This window comes from Symphalangus syndactylus, chromosome 1, assembly GCF_028878055.3.
Source record: "Symphalangus syndactylus isolate Jambi chromosome 1, NHGRI_mSymSyn1-v2.1_pri, whole genome shotgun sequence".
NCBI classification, from domain to species: Eukaryota; Metazoa; Chordata; class Mammalia; order Primates; family Hylobatidae; genus Symphalangus; species Symphalangus syndactylus.
The window spans coordinates 86263647-86283780 of NC_072423.2; the positions used below are offsets into that span (position 1 = coordinate 86263647).

General features: G+C 53.0%; 2 protein-coding genes across 5 annotated transcripts in view; both read left to right on the forward strand.

Annotated features, from left to right (window-relative positions):
- TMX2 (thioredoxin related transmembrane protein 2) overlaps window positions 1-17530 on the forward strand; it is a 29573-nt gene extending 12043 nt beyond the window's left edge. For 2 of the 4 annotated variants that reach the window (XM_055237056.2, XM_055237846.2), the window contains 6 exons: window positions 14076-14136; window positions 14920-14996; window positions 15230-15336; window positions 15541-15606; window positions 15697-15826; window positions 16662-17530. In XM_055237056.2, coding sequence (XP_055093031.1) covers window positions 14076-14136; window positions 14920-14996; window positions 15230-15336; window positions 15541-15606; window positions 15697-15826; window positions 16662-16808 — 588 coding nt within the window. In that variant the 3' untranslated portion in view covers window positions 16809-17530. Of the gene's footprint in view, window positions 1-14075; window positions 14137-14380; window positions 14495-14919; window positions 14997-15229; window positions 15337-15540; window positions 15607-15675; window positions 15827-16661 lie in introns of all 4 variants that reach the window. The other 2 variants (XM_055236230.2, XM_055235443.2) reach the window with 2 other exon arrangements.
- A 132-nt stretch (window positions 17531-17662) lies between these two features.
- SELENOH (selenoprotein H) lies at window positions 17663-19857 on the forward strand. The gene is made up of 4 exons (XM_055247475.2): window positions 17663-18274; window positions 18364-18509; window positions 18657-18787; window positions 19682-19857. The coding sequence occupies exons 1-3, from the start codon at window positions 18153-18155 to the stop codon at window positions 18755-18757; spliced, it is 369 nt and encodes a 122-aa protein (XP_055103450.1). The 5' UTR covers window positions 17663-18152; the 3' UTR covers window positions 18758-18787; window positions 19682-19857.
- The last annotated feature ends 277 nt before the right edge of the window (window positions 19858-20134 follow it).

Sequence of the window (20134 nt, forward strand, 5' to 3'; positions counted from 1 at the left end):
GTGGTGAGCCAAGATCATGCACTCCAGCCTGGGCAATAGAGCGAGACTCTGTCTCAAAAGAAAAAAAAAAAAAAAATATATATATGCGCATGCGGCGGGCACGGTGCCTCACGCCTGTAATCCCAGTATTTTGGGAGGCCGAGGCGGGTGGATCACCTGATGTCAGGAGTTCGAGTCCAGCCTGGCCAACATGGTGAAACCCCTTCTCTACTAAAAATACAAAAATTAGCCAGCCATGGTGGTGGGCGCCTGTAATCCCAGGTACTTGGGAGGCTGAGGCAGGAGAGTCGCTTGAACCCAGGAGGTGGAGGTTGCAGTGAGCCAAGATCACACCATTGCACTCCAGGCTGGGCAACAAGAGTGAAACTGTCTCAAAAAAAAAAAAACCAAAAAAAAACAAAAAAAAAGGTCAGGCATGGTGGCTCATGCCTGTAATCCCAGCACTTTGGGAGGCCGAGGTGGGCAGATCATCTGAGGTCAGGAGTTCGAGATCAGCCTGGCCAACATGGCAAAACTCCATCTCTACTAAAAATACAAAAATTAGCCAGGCATTGGTGGTGGGCACCTGTAATCCCAACTACTCGGGAGGCTGATGCAGGAGAATCGCTTGAATCCAGGAAGCGGAGGTTGCAGTGAGCTGAGATCGCACCATTGCACTCCAGCCTGAGCAACAAGAGGGAAACTGTGTCTCAAAACAAAAATAAAAACAAAAAAAACAAGAATCTTGTAGAGTGAATTTTTGCCCTCAAATAAAATAACTGGGTTGCTCGAGAGAGAGATATTTAGGGTAAAACAGCCTAACCATTGTGAATGATCTGTGTAAGTCATAATAAGGTTAGTAAGAAGGAATTTTTTTTTTTTTTTTTTGAGATGGAGTCTCGCTCTGTCACCCAGGCCGGAGTGCAGTGGCGCAATCTCGGCTCACTGCAAGCTCCGCCTCCCGGGTTCACGCCATTCTCCTGCCTCAGCCTCTCCGAGTAGCTGGGACTACAGGCGCCCGCCACCACGCCCGGCTAATTTTTTGTATTTTTTAGTAGAGACGGGGTTTCACCGTGGTCTCGATCTCCTGACCTCGTGATCCGCCCGCCTCGGCCTCCCAAAGTGCTGGGATTACAAGCATGAGCCACTGCGCCCGGCCAGTAAGAAGGAATTTTTAAAGGGGTTTTATAATTCAGTTAGCTATGATTAAAGGAAATCATATCTTTCTAGAGATTAGTCTTTAATATTTTAAAAAACGCACTAACACAAAAATTAGTTAAAACAAGATTTTATTACAAATATTGAGTTATTTTTAATTCAAGAAATTTTTAAATTCTGTAATGTGTTTCCTTTAACATTCGTCAGATTGATATCTTAAAAGTGCCACTCTTTCTGGGTTTTTTTGTTTTTTTTTTTTTTGAGATGGAGTTCCGCTCTGTCGCTCAGGCTGGAGTGGAGTGGTGCAGTTTCCACTCACTGCAACATCTGCCTCCCGGGTTCAAGTGATTCTCCTGCCTCAGCCTCCCGAGTAGCTGGGATTACAAGCACGTGCCACTGCGCCTGGCTAATTTTTGTATTTTTAGTAGAGACGGAGTTTTGCCATGTTGGCCAGGCTGGTCTTGAACTCCTGACATCAGGTGATCTGCCCGCCTCAGCCTCCCAAAGTGCTGGGATTACAAGGGTGAGCCACCGCACCCAGCCTTTTTTTTTTTTTTTGAGACCAAAAAAATCAAATCAATGTATTTGATGTCTCGTGCTTCCCTAAAATATATAAAACCAAGCTGTAGAGCACCTTGGGCACATATTCTCAGGACTTCCAGAGGGCTGTGTCACAGGCCTCTGAATAAATCTCTTAAAACATTTTACAGAGTTTGACTCTTTTCGTCAACACTGGCCACTGGACTTCACCCAAAAATAAGGCCTCCAAGTGGTGGAGACCAAGAAGCTCCCATTTGGTCACAAGTCAAGCTTCCAAGGACATAAAATGAGAAGGAAACCTCATCTGGTTTTTATTTTGGGGACCCACAGCACAATTTGTATGCCATTCTGATAAGAATTTTAAAACTCACCCACCAGTCTGGAGGGCCAGCTTGACCAATAGGCTTACAGGGGCTTTATTCTGATGTTGTACTTTATGGTATCCTACTCTATGACAAAATAACACAGGAAGATATAATAAGAGAAAAAGACTATTTTGGGGAGAAAAAGAATCAGACAATGTGAATATTCATACCAAAAACATATCAAAGTCGCTACACCTAAGACTAATCATACAAATGTTCTTCTCCCATTAATCTTAAATTTGGAAAGGAAAAGGAGACCAACAGTGGTTTTTCTCTCTGTTGTGTCTTTTTCTTTTTACTAGTGTTTCCATGTGCGTTGTTAATTTCTCCTGTCAATCTGCCTTTTGTCAGCTCATTTTCAGCAAACCTTTAGAAGGTGGAGGGGAGGCTACCTGTGTCCCTATAAGCAACATCTGTGCTCAGATGAAGGCGCATCATCCAGAATTTTTGTACTTTTTCCAGCCCCCAAAATGAGTCATTACCTTTATCAGAACCCACTCCCTTATTTTTTTCCTCCTTCCTTTTCCTGCTTCCTCTTTTTCCCAAACTGTATAATTAATTAGCTCAAATGTAGCCTTGCTATTTCAAAGGATCTTTCACTTGATATTTGATGCCACTTCAATGAAAATGGGACCCCAAAATATAAGTGCATAGTAATAAAGATTTTTAATAAGTATAGGAGACCTTTTATAAAGTTCATTTATCTGTATACTCTAATATGCAAAATGCTGGAAGTTTTTATATTTTATTCTTACTCTGATAGAATTTTAAAAAAATGCTTAGGGTTAATAGCCAATTTTTGTTTTTCTGGAAAATGCATGGTTCACCTATTTACCTTGCTGATTGGGACTAGGTTCTCAGAGCTTCTAGATAGCTAAACACAGGAAGGTTCCTGGAACATATCCTTTTGGGTTTTTGTGGAACTTCATTACATAGGTGTGACTAATTAAATCATTGGCCATTGGTGATCAGCTGAACTTTCAGCCTGGTGGTGAGGGGGTGGGGCTGAAAGTCCTAACCTGCTAATCATGTGGTGTCCTTAGGCCATATGGTCCTTGTGGGAGCATCATAAGAGTGTACTTACACAAATTTAGATGGCCTACTACACACCTAGGCTTTATGGCACAGCCTATTGCTCCCAGGCACAAACCTACACAACATGTTACTGTACTAGTAAGCAATTTAACACAATGGTATTTATCTAAATATATCTAAACACAGAAAAGGTACAATAAAAATATGGTATTATAATCTTATGGGACCACTGTTGTATATGTGGTCTATTGCTGACCAAAATGTCATGATATGGCACATGACTATATATTTCACAGCATAACAGTGTGTCAGTGATAACTGTGGTTGTGTTTTTTTTTTTTTTTTTTAAGTCCTCATGTGTAAGACACAGTGAGGAATTTTTTTTTTTTTTTTTTGAGATGGTGTTTCACTCTTGTCACCCAGGCTGGAGTGCAATAGCGCTTCCTCGGTTCACTGCAACCTCCGCCTCTCGAGTTCAAGCGATTCTCCTGCCTTAGCCTCCTAGTAACTGGAACTACAGGCGCCTGCCATCACGCCCGGCTGAATTTTTGTGTGTTTTTAGTAGAGACCGGTTTCACCCATGTAGGCCAGGCTGGTCTAGAATTCCTGACCTCAGGTGATCCACCCGCCTCGGCCTCCCAAAGTGCTGGGATTACAGGCGTGAGTCACCGCGCCCAGCCGATAGTGAGGAATTTACAGATGAAATGATATAGCTGGAATTTGCTTTAAGTTTCTCTAAGAAGAAAAAATGGGTAGCATATATGAATTGGAAATCACAGTGGCAAAATGTTGGTTACTGTTGAAGCTGGGTAATAGAGGTTCATACAGTTATCCTCTCTTCTGTATGCTTCAAATTATCCATAATAAAAAGTTTTAAAACAATTAAATAGAACAACCAAGAGCTCTGCATTATAGAGTCATCCTAGAACCCAAGGCTCATTCTGTCTTCAACCTGTGGCCTTGGGTCATCCCAGCATCATCCAGCCAGCAAATGAAGAAAAGCTGGAATGCAGGCGGGGTGCGGTGGCTCACGCCTGTAATCCCAGCACTTTGGGAGGCCGAAGCAGGCGGATCACAAGGTCGGGAGATCCAGACCATCCCGGCTAACACGGTGAAACCCGGCCTCTACTAAAAAATACAAAAAATTAGCCGGGCGTGGTGGCGGGTGCCTGTAGTCCCAGCTACTCGGGAAGCTGAGGCAGGAGAACGGCGTGAACCTAGGAGGCGGCGGAGGCAGTGAGCCGAGACCGCGCCACTGTACTCCAGCCTGGGCGACAGAGAGACTCCGTCTCAAAAAAAAAAAAAAAAAAAAAAAAAAAAAAAAAAAAAAAGGAATGCAAGGACACACCCTTTCTTAACTGCCTAAACCCAGAAGTGGTAAATCACTTTCATTCACATTCCATTCTCAAGTACTAGTCACACAGTTCTACCTGGATGCGAAGAGATAGGGAGAGAGTCTAGCTGCAGTATGCCTGGGAAGAACAGAAATGAAGTTTGCAGTAGCAATAGCTAATCCCTCCATAGACCATTTTCTGTCCTTAGAGAATTTCTTTTGGTCCTACCTTTGGTCTCCTGGTTAACTACAACTCTCTTTTAAAATTCATCTTTCAGCCAGGCACAGTGGCTCACGCCTATAATCTCAGCACGTTGGGAGGCCCGAGGCAGGTGGATCATATGAGGCCAGGAGTTCAAGACCAGCCTGGCCAACATGGTGAAACCCCATCTCTACTAAAAATACAAAAGTTCACCAGGCGTGGGGGCAGGTGCCTGTAATCCCAGCTACTAGGAGGCTGAGGCAGGAGAATTGCTTGAATCCAGGAGGCAAAGGTTGCAGTGAGCCGAGGTTGTGCCATTGCACTCCAGCCTGGGTGACAGAGCAAGACTCCTCTGTCTCAAAAAAAATAAAAAATAAAAAATAAAAATAAATAAAATTAATCTTTCCACAACTTTCATTCCCAATTCTAACCCACCTAGTTTCATTCATGAAAATCTTTCCTGGCAGGGCAGGGTGGCTCATGCCTGTAATCCCAGCACTTTGGGAGGCCAAGGCGGGCAGATCACAAGGCCAAGAGATCAAGACCATCCTGGCCAATGTGGTGAAACCCCATCTCTACAAAAATACAAAAGCCGGGCGTGGTGGTGGGCCTCTGTAGTCCCAGCTACTCGGGAGGCTGAGGCAGGAGAATCGCTTGAACCTGGGAGGCAGAGGTTGCAGTGAGCCGAGATCATGCCACTGCATTCCAGCCTGGGCAACAGAGCAAGACTCTGTCAAAAAAAAAACTTTCCTAATTTCTGCCTCAGGTATAATATTTACTAAAGTCTAGCATACTCCCTCACCCCTATTTTCCTTTTTTTTTTTTTTTGGAGACGGAGTTTCGCTCTGTTGCCCAGGCTGGAGTGCAGTGGCACGATCTCAGCTCACTGCAACCTCTGCCTCCCAGGTTCAAGCGATTCTCCTGCCTCAGCCTCCTGAGTAGCTTTGATTACAGGTGTATGCCACCGTGCTCGGCTAATTTTTTTGTATTTTTAGTAGAGATGGGGTTTTGCCACGTTGACCAGGCTGGTCTTGAACTTCTAATCTCTGGTGATCCACCCACCTCAGCCTCCCAAAGTGCTGGGATTACAGGCTTGAGCCACAGCACCTGGCCAGGAGAGCTTTATTTCTCATAAAAAGTTGCAGCCTGCAGGCTATCCTGTCAGGCAGGGAAGCATAGCCTCCGCTCAGAAGCTAAAAACAGACACTTGGAGTGAGGGGTAAAGGAAACAGGAATTTATGCTAAGCAGGGTGGCCAAATATACATATTTAATAAGCTATCGGCAGAGTCATGAATATTTATGAAAGGAGAAACACGTGCATGCTCAGTTGAGCTTCATATCTGTCCAAAAGACCCATGTTCAAAAGTGGTAATGTTATCATGATCTGAGGTGGAGTTTTCAGCCCTCTCAAGTCAAAAGGTGAAGCAGAGAACACAAACTCTGTCTGCATTCTCCTTAGCCTGGCCAGATCCACTGCATGGTCACTGGTCTCTTATCAGGAGGCAATGCTGGTTAGTTGTTTTGTCCTAACTGCAAAAGGGAGGGGCAGTGTCAGGCAGTTGGTTGATGTCAGGTGGAGCAAGTCTTTTCAGAGGGCTGGTTTCTGTTTAACTTTCTGTTAAAGAAAGCCTAACGTTGGTAAGTGACGGAAGGGATATAAAGAGGTGTGTCTGACCTCACACCCTGTCATGGCCGAGAACTCAGTTTTCAAGGTTTCTCTGGGGTCCCCTTAGCCAAGAGGGAGTCTGTTCAGTCACTTCAGGGCTTAGAATTTTATTACTTCTCAGTGTCTTTGTCATGTTTATTGTCTGTCTCACTTGCTCACTTGGTGGTTACATTCTAGAACAGGGGTATCTAATCTTTTGGCTTCCCTGGGCCACATTGGAAGAATTGTCTTGGGGCACACATAAAATACACTAACACCTAATGATAGCTGATGAGCAAAAAAAAAAAAAAAAAAATCAAAAATATAATGTTTTAAGAAAGTCTATGAATTTGTGTTGGACCCCATTCAAAGCCATCCTGGGCTGCATGTGAGCCACAGGTTGGACAAGAAGGTTGTTCTAGAAGGTGAGAAAACTGTAAGACAAGAGTATTGGCCGGCCTGCCTTCCTTCCTTCCTTCCTTCCTTCCTTTCTTCCTTCCTTTCTTTCTTTCTTTCTCTTTCTTTCCCTCTCTGGCTCAGGCTACAATCTACTCGGCTTGCTGCTGCCCGCGCCGCCGACTGCCTGGGACTGCCGGCGCGCGCCACCGCTGCCTGCCTTTTCTCCTTTGGATGCAGGCACGCATTCGCCATCTTGGCCACGCTGGTCGCCAGCTCCTGATGCCGAGTGCTCTGCCCCCCTCAGCCTCCCGAGGTACTGGGACTACAGACGGAGTCTCGCTCACCCAGTGCTCGGTGTTGCCCAGGCTGGAGTGCGGTGGTGTGGTCTGGCCTCGCGGCAGCCTCTACCCCCCGGCCGCCTGCCTTGGCCTGCCAGGGTGCTGGGATTGCAGCCCCTGCCCGGCCGCCTCCCCATCTGGAAGGTGGGGAGCGCCTCTGCCCGGCCGCCCCGTCTGGGAGGTGAGGAGCACCTCTGCCCGGCCACCCCGTCTGGGAAGTCAGGAGCGCCTCTGCCCGGCCGCCCCGTCTGGGAAGTGAGGAGCGCCTCTGCCCGGCCACCCACCGTCTGGGAAGTGAGGAGCGCCTCTGCCCGGCCACCCACCGTCTGGGAAGTGAGGAGCGCCTCTGCCCGGCCGCCCCGTCTGGGAAGTGAGGAGCGCCTCTGCCCGGCCACCCACCGTCTGGGAAGTGAGGAGCGCCTCTGCCCGGCCACCCACCGTCTGGGAGGTGAGGAGCGCCTCTGCCCGGCCACCCACCGTCTGGGAAGTGAGGAGCGCCTCTGCCCGGCCACCCACCGTCTGGGAAGTGAGGAGCGCCTCTGCCCGGCCGCCTCGTCTGGGAAGTGAGGAGCGCCTCTGCCCGGCCACCCATCGTCTGGGAAGTGAGGAGCGCCTCTGCCCGGCCACCCATCGTCTGGGAAGTGAGGAGCGCCTCTGCCCGGCCGCCCCGTCCGGGAAGAAATGAGGAGCGCCTCTGCCCGGGTGCCCCGTCCGGGAAGAAGTGAGGAGCGCCTCTGCCTGGCCGCCCCGTCCGGGAAGAAGTGAGGAGCGCCTCTGCCCGGCCACCCCGTCTGGGAAGTGAGGAGCGCCTCTGCCCGGCCGCCCCATCCGGGAAGAAGTGAGGAGTGCCTCTGCCCGGCCACCCATTGTCTGGGAAGTGAGGAGCGCCTCTGCCCGGCCACCCACCGTCTGGGAAGTGAGGAGCGCCTCTGCCCGGCCGCCCCGTTTAGGAGGTGAGGAGCGCCTCTGCCCGGCCACCCACCGTCTGGGAAGTGAGGAGCGCCTCTGCCCGGCCACCCACCGTCTGGGAAGTGAGGAGCGCCTCTGCCCGGCCGCCTCGTCTGGGAAGTGAGGAGCGCCTCTGCCCGGCCACCCCGTCCGGGAAGAAGTGAGGAGCGCCTCTGCCCTGCCGCCCCGTCCGGGAAGAATTGAGGAGCGCCTCTGCCCGGGTGCCCCGTCCGGGAAGAAGTGAGGAGCGCCTCTGCCTGGCCGCCCCGTCCGGGAAGAAGTGAGGAGCGCCTCTGCCCGGCCACCCCGTCTGGGAAGTGAGGAGCGCCTCTGCCCAGCCGCCCCATCCGGGAAGAAGTGAGGAGTGCCTCTGCCCGGCCACCCATTGTCTGGGAAGTGAGGAGCGCCTCTGCCCGGCCACCCACCGTCTGGGAAGTGAGGAGCGCCTCTGCCCGGCCGCCCCGTCTGGGAAGTGAGGAGCGCCTCTGCCCGGCCACCCACCGTCTGGGAAGTGAGGAGCGCCTCTGCCCGGCCACCCACCGTCTGGGAAGTGAGGAGCGCCTCTGCCCGGCCACCCACCGTCTGGGAAGTGAGGAGCGCCTCTGCCCGGCCGCCCCGTCTGGGAAGTGAGGAGCGCCTCTGCCCAGCCACCCATCGTCTGGGAAGTGAGGAGCGCCTCTGCCCGGCCACCCATCGTCTGGAAGTGAGGAGCGCCTCTGCCCGGCCACCCCGTCTGGGAAGTGAGGAGCGCCTCTGCCCGGCCGCCCCGTCTGGGAAGTGAGGAGCACCTCTGCCCGGCCACCCATCGTCTGGGAAGTGAGGAGCGCCTCTGCCCGGCCTCCCATCGTCTGGGAGGTGAGGAGCGCCTCTGCCCGGCCGCCCCGTCCGGGAGGAAGTGAGGAGCGCCTCTGCCCGGCCGCCCCGTCTGGGAGGAAGTGAGGAGCGCCTCTGCCCGGCCGCCCCGTCCGGGAGGAAGTGAGGAGCGCCTCTGCCCGGCCGCCCCGTCCGGGAGGAAGTGAGGCGCGTCTCTGCCCGGCCGCCCCGTCCGGGAGGAAGTGAGGAGCGCCTCTGCCCGGCCGCCCCGTCCGGGAAGAAGTGAGGAGCGCCTCTGCCCGGCCGCCCCGTCTGGGAAGTGAGGAGCGCCTCTGCCCGGCCACCCACCGTCTGGGAAGTGAGGAGCGCCTCTGCCCGGCCACCCACCGTCTGGGAGGTGAGGAGCGCCTCTGCCCGGCCACCCACCGTCTGGGAAGTGAGGAGCGCCTCTGCCCGGCCACCCACCGTCTGGGAAGTGAGGAGCGCCTCTGCCCGGCCGCCTCGTCTGGGAAGTGAGGAGCGCCTCTGCCCGGCCACCCATCGTCTGGGAAGTGAGGAGCGCCTCTGCCCGGCCACCCATCGTCTGGGAAGTGAGGAGCGCCTCTGCCCGGCCGCCCCGTCCGGGAAGAAATGAGGAGCGCCTCTGCCCGGGTGCCCCGTCCGGGAAGAAGTGAGGAGCGCCTCTGCCTGGCCGCCCCGTCCGGGAAGAAGTGAGGAGCGCCTCTGCCCGGCCACCCCGTCTGGGAAGTGAGGAGCGCCTCTGCCCGGCCGCCCCATCCGGGAAGAAGTGAGGAGTGCCTCTGCCCGGCCACCCATTGTCTGGGAAGTGAGGAGCGCCTCTGCCCGGCCACCCACCGTCTGGGAAGTGAGGAGCGCCTCTGCCCGGCCGCCCCGTTTAGGAGGTGAGGAGCGCCTCTGCCCGGCCACCCACCGTCTGGGAAGTGAGGAGCGCCTCTGCCCGGCCACCCACCGTCTGGGAAGTGAGGAGCGCCTCTGCCCGGCCGCCTCGTCTGGGAAGTGAGGAGCGCCTCTGCCCGGCCACCCCGTCCGGGAAGAAGTGAGGAGCGCCTCTGCCCGGCCGCCCCGTCCGGGAAGAATTGAGGAGCGCCTCTGCCCGGGTGCCCCGTCCGGGAAGAAGTGAGGAGCGCCTCTGCCTGGCCGCCCCGTCCGGGAAGAAGTGAGGAGCGCCTCTGCCCGGCCACCCCGTCTGGGAAGTGAGGAGCGCCTCTGCCCAGCCGCCCCATCCGGGAAGAAGTGAGGAGTGCCTCTGCCCGGCCACCCATTGTCTGGGAAGTGAGGAGCGCCTCTGCCCGGCCACCCACCGTCTGGGAAGTGAGGAGCGCCTCTGCCCGGCCGCCCCGTCTGGGAAGTGAGGAGCGCCTCTGCCCGGCCACCCACCGTCTGGGAAGTGAGGAGCGCCTCTGCCCGGCCACCCACCGTCTGGGAAGTGAGGAGCGCCTCTGCCCGGCCACCCACCGTCTGGGAAGTGAGGAGCGCCTCTGCCCGGCCACCCACCGTCTGGGAAGTGAGGAGCGCCTCTGCCCGGCCGCCCCGTCTGGGAAGTGAGGAGCGCCTCTGCCCAGCCACCCATCGTCTGGGAAGTGAGGAGCGCCTCTGCCCGGCCACCCATCGTCTGGAAGTGAGGAGCGCCTCTGCCCGGCCACCCCGTCTGGGAAGTGAGGAGCGCCTCTGCCCGGCCGCCCCGTCTGGGAAGTGAGGAGCGCCTCTGCCCGGCCACCCATCGTCTGGGAAGTGAGGAGCGCCTCTGCCCGGCCTCCCATCGTCTGGGAGGTGAGGAGCGCCTCTGCCCGGCCGCCCCGTCCGGGAGGAAGTGAGGAGCGCCTCTGCCCGGCCGCCCCGTCTGGGAGGAAGTGAGGAGCGCCTCTGCCCGGCCGCCCCGTCCGGGAGGAAGTGAGGAGCGCCTCTGCCCGGCCGCCCCGTCCGGGAGGAAGTGAGGCGCGTCTCTGCCCGGCCGCCCCGTCCGGGAGGAAGTGAGGAGCGCCTCTGCCCGGCCGCCCCGTCCGGGAAGAAGTGAGGAGCGCCTCTGCCCGGCCGCCCCGTCCGGGAAAAAGTGAGGAGCGCCTCTGCCCGGCCGCCCCGTCTGGGAAGTGAGGAGCACCTCTGCCCGGCCACCCACCGTCTGGGAAGTGAGGAGCGCCTCTGCCCGGCCACCCACCGTCTGGGAAGTGAGGAGCGCCTCTGCCCGGCCACCCACCGTCTGGGAAGTGAGGAGCGCCTCTGCCCGGCCACCCACCGTCTGGGAAGTGAGGAGCGCCTCTGCCCGGCCGCCCCGTCTGGGAAGTGAGGAGCGCCTCTTCCCGGCCACCCATCGTCTGGGAAGTGAGGAGCGCCTCTGCCCGGCCACCCATCGTCTGGAAGTGAGGAGCGCCTCTGCCCGGCCACCCCGTCTGGGAAGTGAGGAGCGCCTCTGCCCGGCCACCCCGTCTGGGAAGTGAGGAGCGCCTCTGCCCGGCCACCCCGTCTGGGAAATGAGGAGCGCCTCTGCCCGGCCACCCATCGTCTGGGAAGTGAGGAGCGCCTCTGCCCGGCCTCCCATCGTCTGGGAGGTGAGGAGCGCCTCTGCCCGGCCGCCCCGTCCGGGAGGAAGTGAGGCGCGCCTCTGCCCGGCCGCCCCGTCCGGGAGGAAGTGAGGCGCGCCTCTGCCCGGCCGCCCCGTCCGGGAAGAAGTGAGGAGCGCCTCTGCCCGGCCGCCCCGTCCGGGAGGAAGTGAGGCGCGCCTCTGCCCGGCCGCCCCGTCCGGGAAGAAGTGAGGAGCGCCTCTGCCCGGCCACCCCGTCCGGGAAGAAGTGAGGAGCGCCTCTGCCCAGCCGCCCCGTCCGGGAAGAAGTGAGGAGCGCCTCTGCCCGGCCGCCCCGTCTGGGAAGTGAGGAGCGCCTCTGCCAGGCCGCCTCGTCCGGGAAGAAATGAGGAGCGCCTCTGCCCGGGCGCCCCATCCGAGAAGAAGTGAGGAGCGCCTCTGCCCGGCCGCCCCATCCGGGAAGAAGTGAGGAGCGCCTCTGCCCGGCCACCCATCGTCTGGGAAGTGAGGAGCGCCTCTGCCCGGCCACCCACCGTCTGGGAAGTGAGGAGCGCCTCTGCCCGGCCGCCCCATCCGGGAAGAAGTGAGGAGCGCCTCTGCCCGGCCGCCCCATCCGGGAAGAAGTGAGGAGCGCCTCTGCCCGGCCGCCCCGTCCGGGAAGAAGTGAGGAGCGCCTCTGCCCGGCCGCCCCGTCCGGGAAGAAGTGAGGAGCGCCTCTGCCCGGCCGCCCCGTCCGGGAAGAAGTGAGGAGCGCCTCTGCCCGGCCGCCCCGTCGGGGAGAAGTGAGGAGCGCCTCTGCCCGGCCGCCCCGTCTGGGAAGAAGTGAGGAGCGCCTCTGCCCGGCCGCCCCGTCTGGGAGGTGAGGAGCGCCTCTGCCTGGCCACCCATCGTCTGGGAGGTGAGGAGCGCCTCTGCCCGGCCACCCATCCTCTGGGAGGTGAGGAGCGCCTCTGCCCGGCCGCCCATCGTCTGGGAAGTGAGGAGCGCCTCTGCCCGGCCACCTATCGTCTGGGAAGAAGTGAGGAGCATCTCTACCTGGCCGCCCCGTCTGGGAAGTGAGGAGCCCCTCTGCCCGGCCACCCCGTGTCTGGGTAGAAGTGAGGAGCTCCTCTGCCTGGCCGCTCCGTCTGGGAGGTCTACCACGGAGGCCAGAAGCAATGTGGGGGCTGGACGTGGTGGCTGACGCCTGTGGTCCCGGCACTCTGGGGGGCGAGGTGGGTTGATCACTTCGGGCTAGGAGTTCGAGACCAGTCTGGCCAACTTGGCGAAACATGAAGAATACAACAGACAAACCAACCAACCAACTCAATGACAACAAAACAGGTCTACCCTGGCGTCATACTCTAATTTTTCCTATTTTCCTCCCTTTCTGATCCTTTATCCCACTTTCTTTTTCTTCCTCTTCCTTCTCCCTCTTCTTTGTCAAATAGAGGATTGAGTTATTATCACTGATCCATATAAAGTCCCTCTCTCATTTATTTTAACTCCCACCCCCATTTCTATTCCCCGACTTCCCATGTGCAACCTTCCTAATATGTTTGATACGCATCTTTTTGTTTGTATGTATTTTTAGAAAATGTTTATTGTTTTTGTATGCACAAAAAAAAAAAAAAAAAAAAAAGTATTGAAAAGGGCTTTTGAGAGCTCTGAAAGCCCCTTTCAGCTCTCAAATTATATCAAAAGTACATGGATTATCACGATGATATTGGGTGGGGAGGAATGATTAAGTAATGGGGGCTGGGCTCGGTGGCACACACCTGCAATCCAGCACTTTAGGAGGCCGAGGCGGGCGGATCATCTGAGCTCAGGAGTTCCATACCAGCCTGGGCAACATAGGGAGACCCGGTCTCTACAAAAAATACAAAACTTAGCCAGGTGCAGTAGTGTGCGCCTGTAGTCCCAGCTACTTGGGAGGCTGAGTCAGGAGAAACACAAGCCCAGGTGGCAGAGGTTTCAGTGAGCCGAGATCACACCGTTGCACTCTAGCCTGGGCGATGGAGCAAGACTGTCTCAAAAAAAAAATTAAACATATAGAATAGCTAGATATTATATTAATGGGCTATTATCAAGAAAACTTACCTGGAAAAGTTTTATTCTACCAGTGTCACACTGAGTTGATTTTAATAATCTTACGATTTTATACAGTATCATGCTTTATACAACTCTTTTTAATCTATTATCTCATTTAATCCCCCAGTAACATTTTGAAATAGTGTTCAGTTGAGGAAACCAAAGCTAAGGGATTAAGTGCTTTGTTGAAAAGCACCGCAGGCCTGGCGCAGTGGCTCACGCCTGTAATCTCAGCACTTTGGGAGGCCGAGGCGGGTGGATCACCTGAGGTCAGGAGTTCGAGACCAGCCTGGCCAACATGGTGAAACCCTGTCCCTACTAAAAATACAAAAAATTAGCCGGGTGTGGTGGCGCGTGTCTGTAATCCCAGCTACTCGGGAGGCTGAGACAGGAGAAACACTTGAACCCGGGAGGCGGAGGTTGCAGTGAGCCGAGATCACGCCATTGCACTCTAGCCTGGGCAACAAGAGTGAAACTGCGTCTCAAAAAGAAAAAAGAAAAGCACCAGCAAGTTTGTGGCAGGAGTAGAACCTGAATCCAGGTCTTCTGACTGATGTTTATCCCCGTACACCTTACCTAACTGCAGTTCTTTATTGTTCCCATTCCCAGTTTGGATCGCTATTGGTTTTTATTACATATTTAGTTCCCTTTTCCACCTAAATTAGCTCTAGTCACTGCATTCCTGTTATAATACTTCGATTCTCTTCCAGAGAGAAGTGGAGATCCTGATGTTTCTAAGTGCCATTGTGATGATGAAGAACCGCAGATCCAGTAAGTTTAGCCCACTTCTCAGTCTCAAGGTTAGATCTAATGCCCTTTGGAGGTGCTTTCCTTCATTTTAAGAGAGTGGCAATCATTTGGTAAATTTGTCCTACGTTTAATTCCAAGGCTGAATTTGAACTTGGACTTCTATCCCCTCCCTGTCTCCTATCTCAAAGTGCCCCATGAAGAGGGACAAAGAATGGGATATAGGAGTGCACAGCCCAGCCTGACCTGTGACATCTCTGTGTTTCAGTCACTGTGGAGCAACATATAGGCAACATTTTCATGTTTAGTAAAGTGGCCAACGCAATTCTTTTCTTCCGCTTGGATATTCGCATGGGCCTACTTTACATCACACTCTGCATAGGTGAGGAAACTGCCTTTCTTTTTTTTTTTCTTTTTTTGTAAGACTGTGTTGATAGACTTGATTGTGGAAACCACAGTCCCAACAGTTGCAATCCCAAACATGTTTCTCCATACCCTTCTTCCATATCTCATACCTAATTAATTATATATGTAGCTCAGATGATAACAGTTTACAGAGACTGTATTTGTAGAGGTAGAATGTGTTGGCGGTCTACATATATCCACAAGTGTATATTCTTTGGGGGTATGTAGCTCAGATGATAACAGTTTACAGAGACTGTATTTGTAGAGGTAGAATGTGTTGGTGGTCTACATATATCCACAAGTGTATATTCTTTGGGGGCTGAAATGCTTGGGTTGGTTTGGAAGTAAATACCCTGTGTAAGGCTTTTTATGTTTCCTTCGACATCTTCTTTCTGTGTTCAGTGTTCCTGATGACGTGCAAACCCCCTCTATATATGGGCCCTGAGTATATCAAGTACTTCAGTGATAAAACCATTGATGTGAGTGCTCTTTCCCCTTTCTGTTTCTTGGGTCCCTTGTGGGTGATTTTGTAGTTGTGCTCTGCATTCACTAGGAGGAACAACAGTGCTTCAAAATGGATGTCAAGGGCACTGTGGTTCATTATGAGAGCCGGGGGAGAGGGAACGCCAGGATGAGGAATTAGATGCTAAAGTCTGAACCTTCCCAGGAGGCTATGTGGATCCAGCTCACTTTTCTTCCCTGTATTTGGCAGGAGGAACTAGAACGGGACAAGAGGGTCACTTGGATTGTGGAGTTCTTTGCCAATTGGTCTAATGACTGCCAATCATTTGCCCCTATCTATGCTGACCTCTCCCTTAAGTGAGTATTGCAAAGGGAGGGATGGTGGAAATGGAGATGCTGTGCCTTCCCTCTCACTGTTTTTGGCTTTTTTTTTCTTTCTTTTGGCCTTGATTTTCACACATGGCAACCAAAGGCATCTCCCTCTCCCCTCTTAAATATCTATACTTCCACTTTCCTTGATCCCTTTTTTTTTCAGTATATTAAATAATATATTCTTTTCAGGTACAACTGTACAGGGCTAAATTTTGGGAAGGTGGATGTTGGACGCTATACTGATGTTAGTACGCGGTATGTAAAGACCTGGGCAGAGGGTCTGCGCAGGGAATCACTTTGAGTGATACATACAGGAACATTTAGAGAACTCTCTGGGCCCTGCAGGTACAAAGTGAGCACATCACCCCTCACCAAGCAACTCCCTACCCTGATCCTGTTCCAAGGTGGCAAGGAGGTAATGCGGCGGCCACAGATTGACAAGAAAGGACGGGCTGTCTCATGGACCTTCTCTGAGGTACCTGAAAGGAAAGGCAGTTGCATGAAGGGCGTAGAAGAGTAGGTGGGCTTTCAAGCCCTACCCGGGTTTGATTCACAGCTCTGCCACTTGCCCATTAGCTTTGAGGGTGTGGACTAGTTACTAGACCTCATGTATTAATTCATTTAGCAAATATATATTATGTGCCAGACCTGCTAGTACTGGGGAACAATCATTAGTTAAGATTTGGTCTCAGGCCAGGCACAGTGGCTCACGCCTGTAATCCCAGCACTTTGGGAGGCCGAGGCTGGCAGATCACCTGAGGTCAGGAGTTCGAGACCAGCCTGACCAACATGGAGAAACCCCGTGTCTACTAAAAATACAAAATTAGCCGAGTGTGGTGGCGCATACCTATAATGCCAGTTACTTGGGAGGCTGAGGCAGGAGAATCGCTTGAACCCGGGAGGTGGAGGTTGCAGTGAGCCGAGATTGCATCATTGCGCTCCAGTCTGGGCAACAAGAGACTCCATCAGAAAAAAAAAAGATTCTGTCTCGAAGGCCGCTGCACATATTGTCTGTAGGTATTAGGTTCCCTGTCAGTTAATTGGAGGTAATAACCCCTGGCTTACAGGGTTGTTTTGCAGATTACATTAAATAATTTAGGTATAATTCTTGGCACGGTGATTGGCACATAATAGGTATTTAACTATTAGTTGACTTTTCTGGGTACCTAAAAAAGAGGAAGGTTAGGGAAGATTTTTGTCCTTTGCTTACTCCTTCCTTTCCCAGACTTTGTGTAAAATACCTCTTACTTCCCAGGCTCTTTACTCTCCCTTCCAACCCAGATCCTGATGTGTGCATCTCTTTTGTGCAGGAGAATGTGATCCGAGAATTTAACTTAAATGAGCTATACCAGCGGGCCAAGAAGCTATCAAAGGCTGGAGACAATATCCCTGAGGAGCAGCCTGTGGCTTCAACCCCCACCACAATGTCAGATGGGGAAAGCAAGAAGGATAAATAAGATCCTCACTTTGGCACTGCTTCCTCTCCTGTCAATTCCAGGCTCCTTCCATAACCACAAGCCTGAGGCTACAGCCTTTTATTTATGTTTTCCCTTTGGCTGTGACTGGGTGGGGCAGGGTGCAGCTTCTGATTTTAAAGAGGCATCTAGGGAATTGTCCGGCACCCTACAGAAAGGCCTGCCATGCTGTGGCCAACTGTTTCACTGGAGCAAGAAAGAGATCCTACGATGGAGGGGGAAATGGTTTCCCTCCGAGCTTGAGTCAGTGTGTTAACTGCTTATCAGCTATTCAGACATCTCCATGGCTTCTCCATGAAACTGTGGTTTCATTATTCCTTCTTAGTCGACCTGCACAGCCTGGTTAGACCTAGATTTAACCCTAAGGTAAGATGCTGGGGTATAGAACGCTAAGAATTTTCCCCCAAGGACTTTTGGTTCCTTAAGCCCTTCTGGCTTGGTTTATGGTCTTCATTAAAATTATAAGCCTAACTTTGTCACTAGTCCTAAGGAGAAACCTTTAACCACAAAGTTTTTATCATTGAAGACAATATTGAACAACCCCCTATTTTGTGGGGATTGAGAAGGGGTGAATAGAGGCTTGACTTTCCTTTGTGTGGTAGGACTTGGAGGAGAAATTCTCTGGACTTTCACTAACCCTCTGACCTACTCCCCACACCCAGTTGATGGCTTTCCATAATAAAAAGATTGGGATTTCCTTTTGATTGCGCCTTTGTGTGTTTCTGTATTAGAAATGCCTGGCAACTGCAGAGGAATTGCCCATCTTAACGGCAAAGGCCATCCTATTTGGTTTCACCAAATGCCGGGCATTGATCCCCAGGACTGGCAAGAGTTGGAGAAGGCTAGTTTCCCTAAGTCTGGAATAGGGGCCACATGTTGTTAGGTGGTGGGTTTAGTTTGGGATTGGCCCGCGGTTGCCAGGGAGTAGCGTTTGGCGGCGGATGGTGGCACACAACATTTAGCGCGACGCAAAGGTACAGAAAAGACTGCGCGAAGCGAGGCTAGCAGTCGAACCTAGTCTCCGCCCCTTCCTGCTGTGTTCACCATCCCAGCGTCCCCTGTCCCGTCGACCCGAAGTGATGGGTGGTTCCGTCAGGCGCTTCCCACACCTCCCCGCTCCCTGCTTGCAAAGTGGTTGTGCCCCAAGGTCCGCCTCTAGGCCACGTGGGTGCCGCGGGCCACGCTTTCTGTTGCTTGGAGAGAGGTTTCCGCTGTAGGAGCGGAGCTTCCGGGCTGCGCTCTTCGCTGCCCAGTTCCCGCTCAGTGGTCGCGTCTCCGCCCTCCACCCACCAGTCCCGCTGCATTCTCGGCCGGGCTCTAGGCGCCATGGCTCCGCGCGGGAGGAAGCGGAAGGCTGAGGCCGCGGTGGTCGCTGTAGCCGAGAAGCGAGAGAAGCTGGCGAACAGCGGGGAGGGAATGGAGGAGGCGACCGTTGTTATCGAGCATTGGTGAGGGGCCTGGAGAGTAACGGGGTAGAGGGAACAGTGGCGCCGCGGGGCCAGGGGCTCCGGTTTCTAACCTCTCCGTCTCTCCCTAGCACGAGCTGACGCGTCTATGGGCGCAACGCCGCGGCCCTGAGCCAGGCGCTGCGCCTGGAGGCCCCAGAGCTTCCAGTAAAGGTGAACCCGACGAAGCCCCGGAGGGGCAGCTTCGAGGTGACGCTGCTGCGCCCGGACGGCAGCAGTGAGTGGGGACCTGGGTGTGGGGGAAAGGGACGTGGGTTCCGAAGAGAGGAAGCACTATTCTTAGAAACCGCGGCAGTCTCGTGACTTCAGAGACGCGCTCGTGGGTTCCTAAGTATTGTAACTTCGCTTCATTCTGTCCTTTCAGGTGCGGAGCTCTGGACTGGGATTAAGAAGGGGCCCCCACGCAAACTCAAATTCCCTGAGCCTCAAGAGGTGGTGGAAGAGTTGAAGAAGTACCTGTCGTAGGGAGATTTGGGTAGAAGTCCTCATGCTGAGGTCTGAAATGGGAAGTGGGGGGGCGCGACCGCTGTTGAGGAAGAGAAGGCATTGATCTTGGTGTGGCTACAAGTACCCACCTGGCGTGGGTAGCTCACGCCTCCAATCCCAGCACTCTAGGAGGTCGAGGCAGGAGTGGATGACCAACATAGGGAGACCCCGTCTATTTGGAAAAAAAAAAAAAAAAAAAAAAAAAAAACGGGGAGGGGGGAGGGACAGTATTAGATATAACTAATGCTAAATGACGAGTTAATGGGTGCAGGAAATCAACATGGCACATGGATACATATGTAACAAACCTGCACATTGTGCACATGTACCCTAAAACCTAAAGTATAATAATAAAAAATAAATAAATAAAACTTTGACTACATATCGCTTATAGAAAGTATGTCAATTGAACAAAGAAGCATAATTATACAAATAAAATTTGGGTATCTCAAAAAAAAAAACAAAAAAAAAAAACCCAGTATTGTTTTCTGTCTAGTGTGCCCTAAGTGCAATTTATGTCCTTTGGAAGACTGTAGTTGACTGTTGCCCTGGGGGTATGGACAAGTTTTCCATTTAGAAGTTTATTTCATGTTACGTCATTTATGCTTATCCCTACACTCTTCTGTTTGGTTCTTGGGTGTTCTGTTACTGTCCCCTGTGTTAACACTACACTACAATACCGTCACATGTGGTTACAAGGATTTTGACCTTGTCTGTGTCCCTAGTGTTTCATACAGTGCTTTGGCATGTTCTGCACTTATTATGTTGAGTGAGATTTGGAGGAAGGATGCAATCCTTGAGCTTCAGGGTTTGTGAGTTCCAGGGTTGGGGAACATGTCTTCCTCAGTCCTTATGATTGCCTGGATCCTTTCTCTAACCTTATTTCCCTTCTCATTTTTGCAGCTTTGTGTCCCTGGTGATGTTGGAACATTAATGATGGAACATGCCCAAACTTCAGTCATGTGCCTGAAGCCATGGTTTCTTCCCCACCAGAAATGAAGGTTCAGTTATGAGGCAACCCTCTAGTAAGGCATTGTAAAAGTTACTGGATTTGGTTTAATAAAATTTGAAATAAAGTATTTGAGTAATAGAGTAAAACTTAATCTTAAGGGATGGACAAAGCCAGCCTTGTGGAGTTGGGAGTCCTTATTTTTCATAGCCCAAGATAGCCATGTGACCTGGAACTTTAACAAAAAAAATTTTTAAGAGCCAGAGTCTCACTTTGTCACCCACGCTGGAGTATAGTGGTGCTATCTCACTCACTGCAACCTTTGTCTCCCAGGTTCAAGCGATTCTCCTGCCTCAGTCTCCTGAGTAGCTGGGATCACAGGTGCACACCACCACGCCTGGCTAATT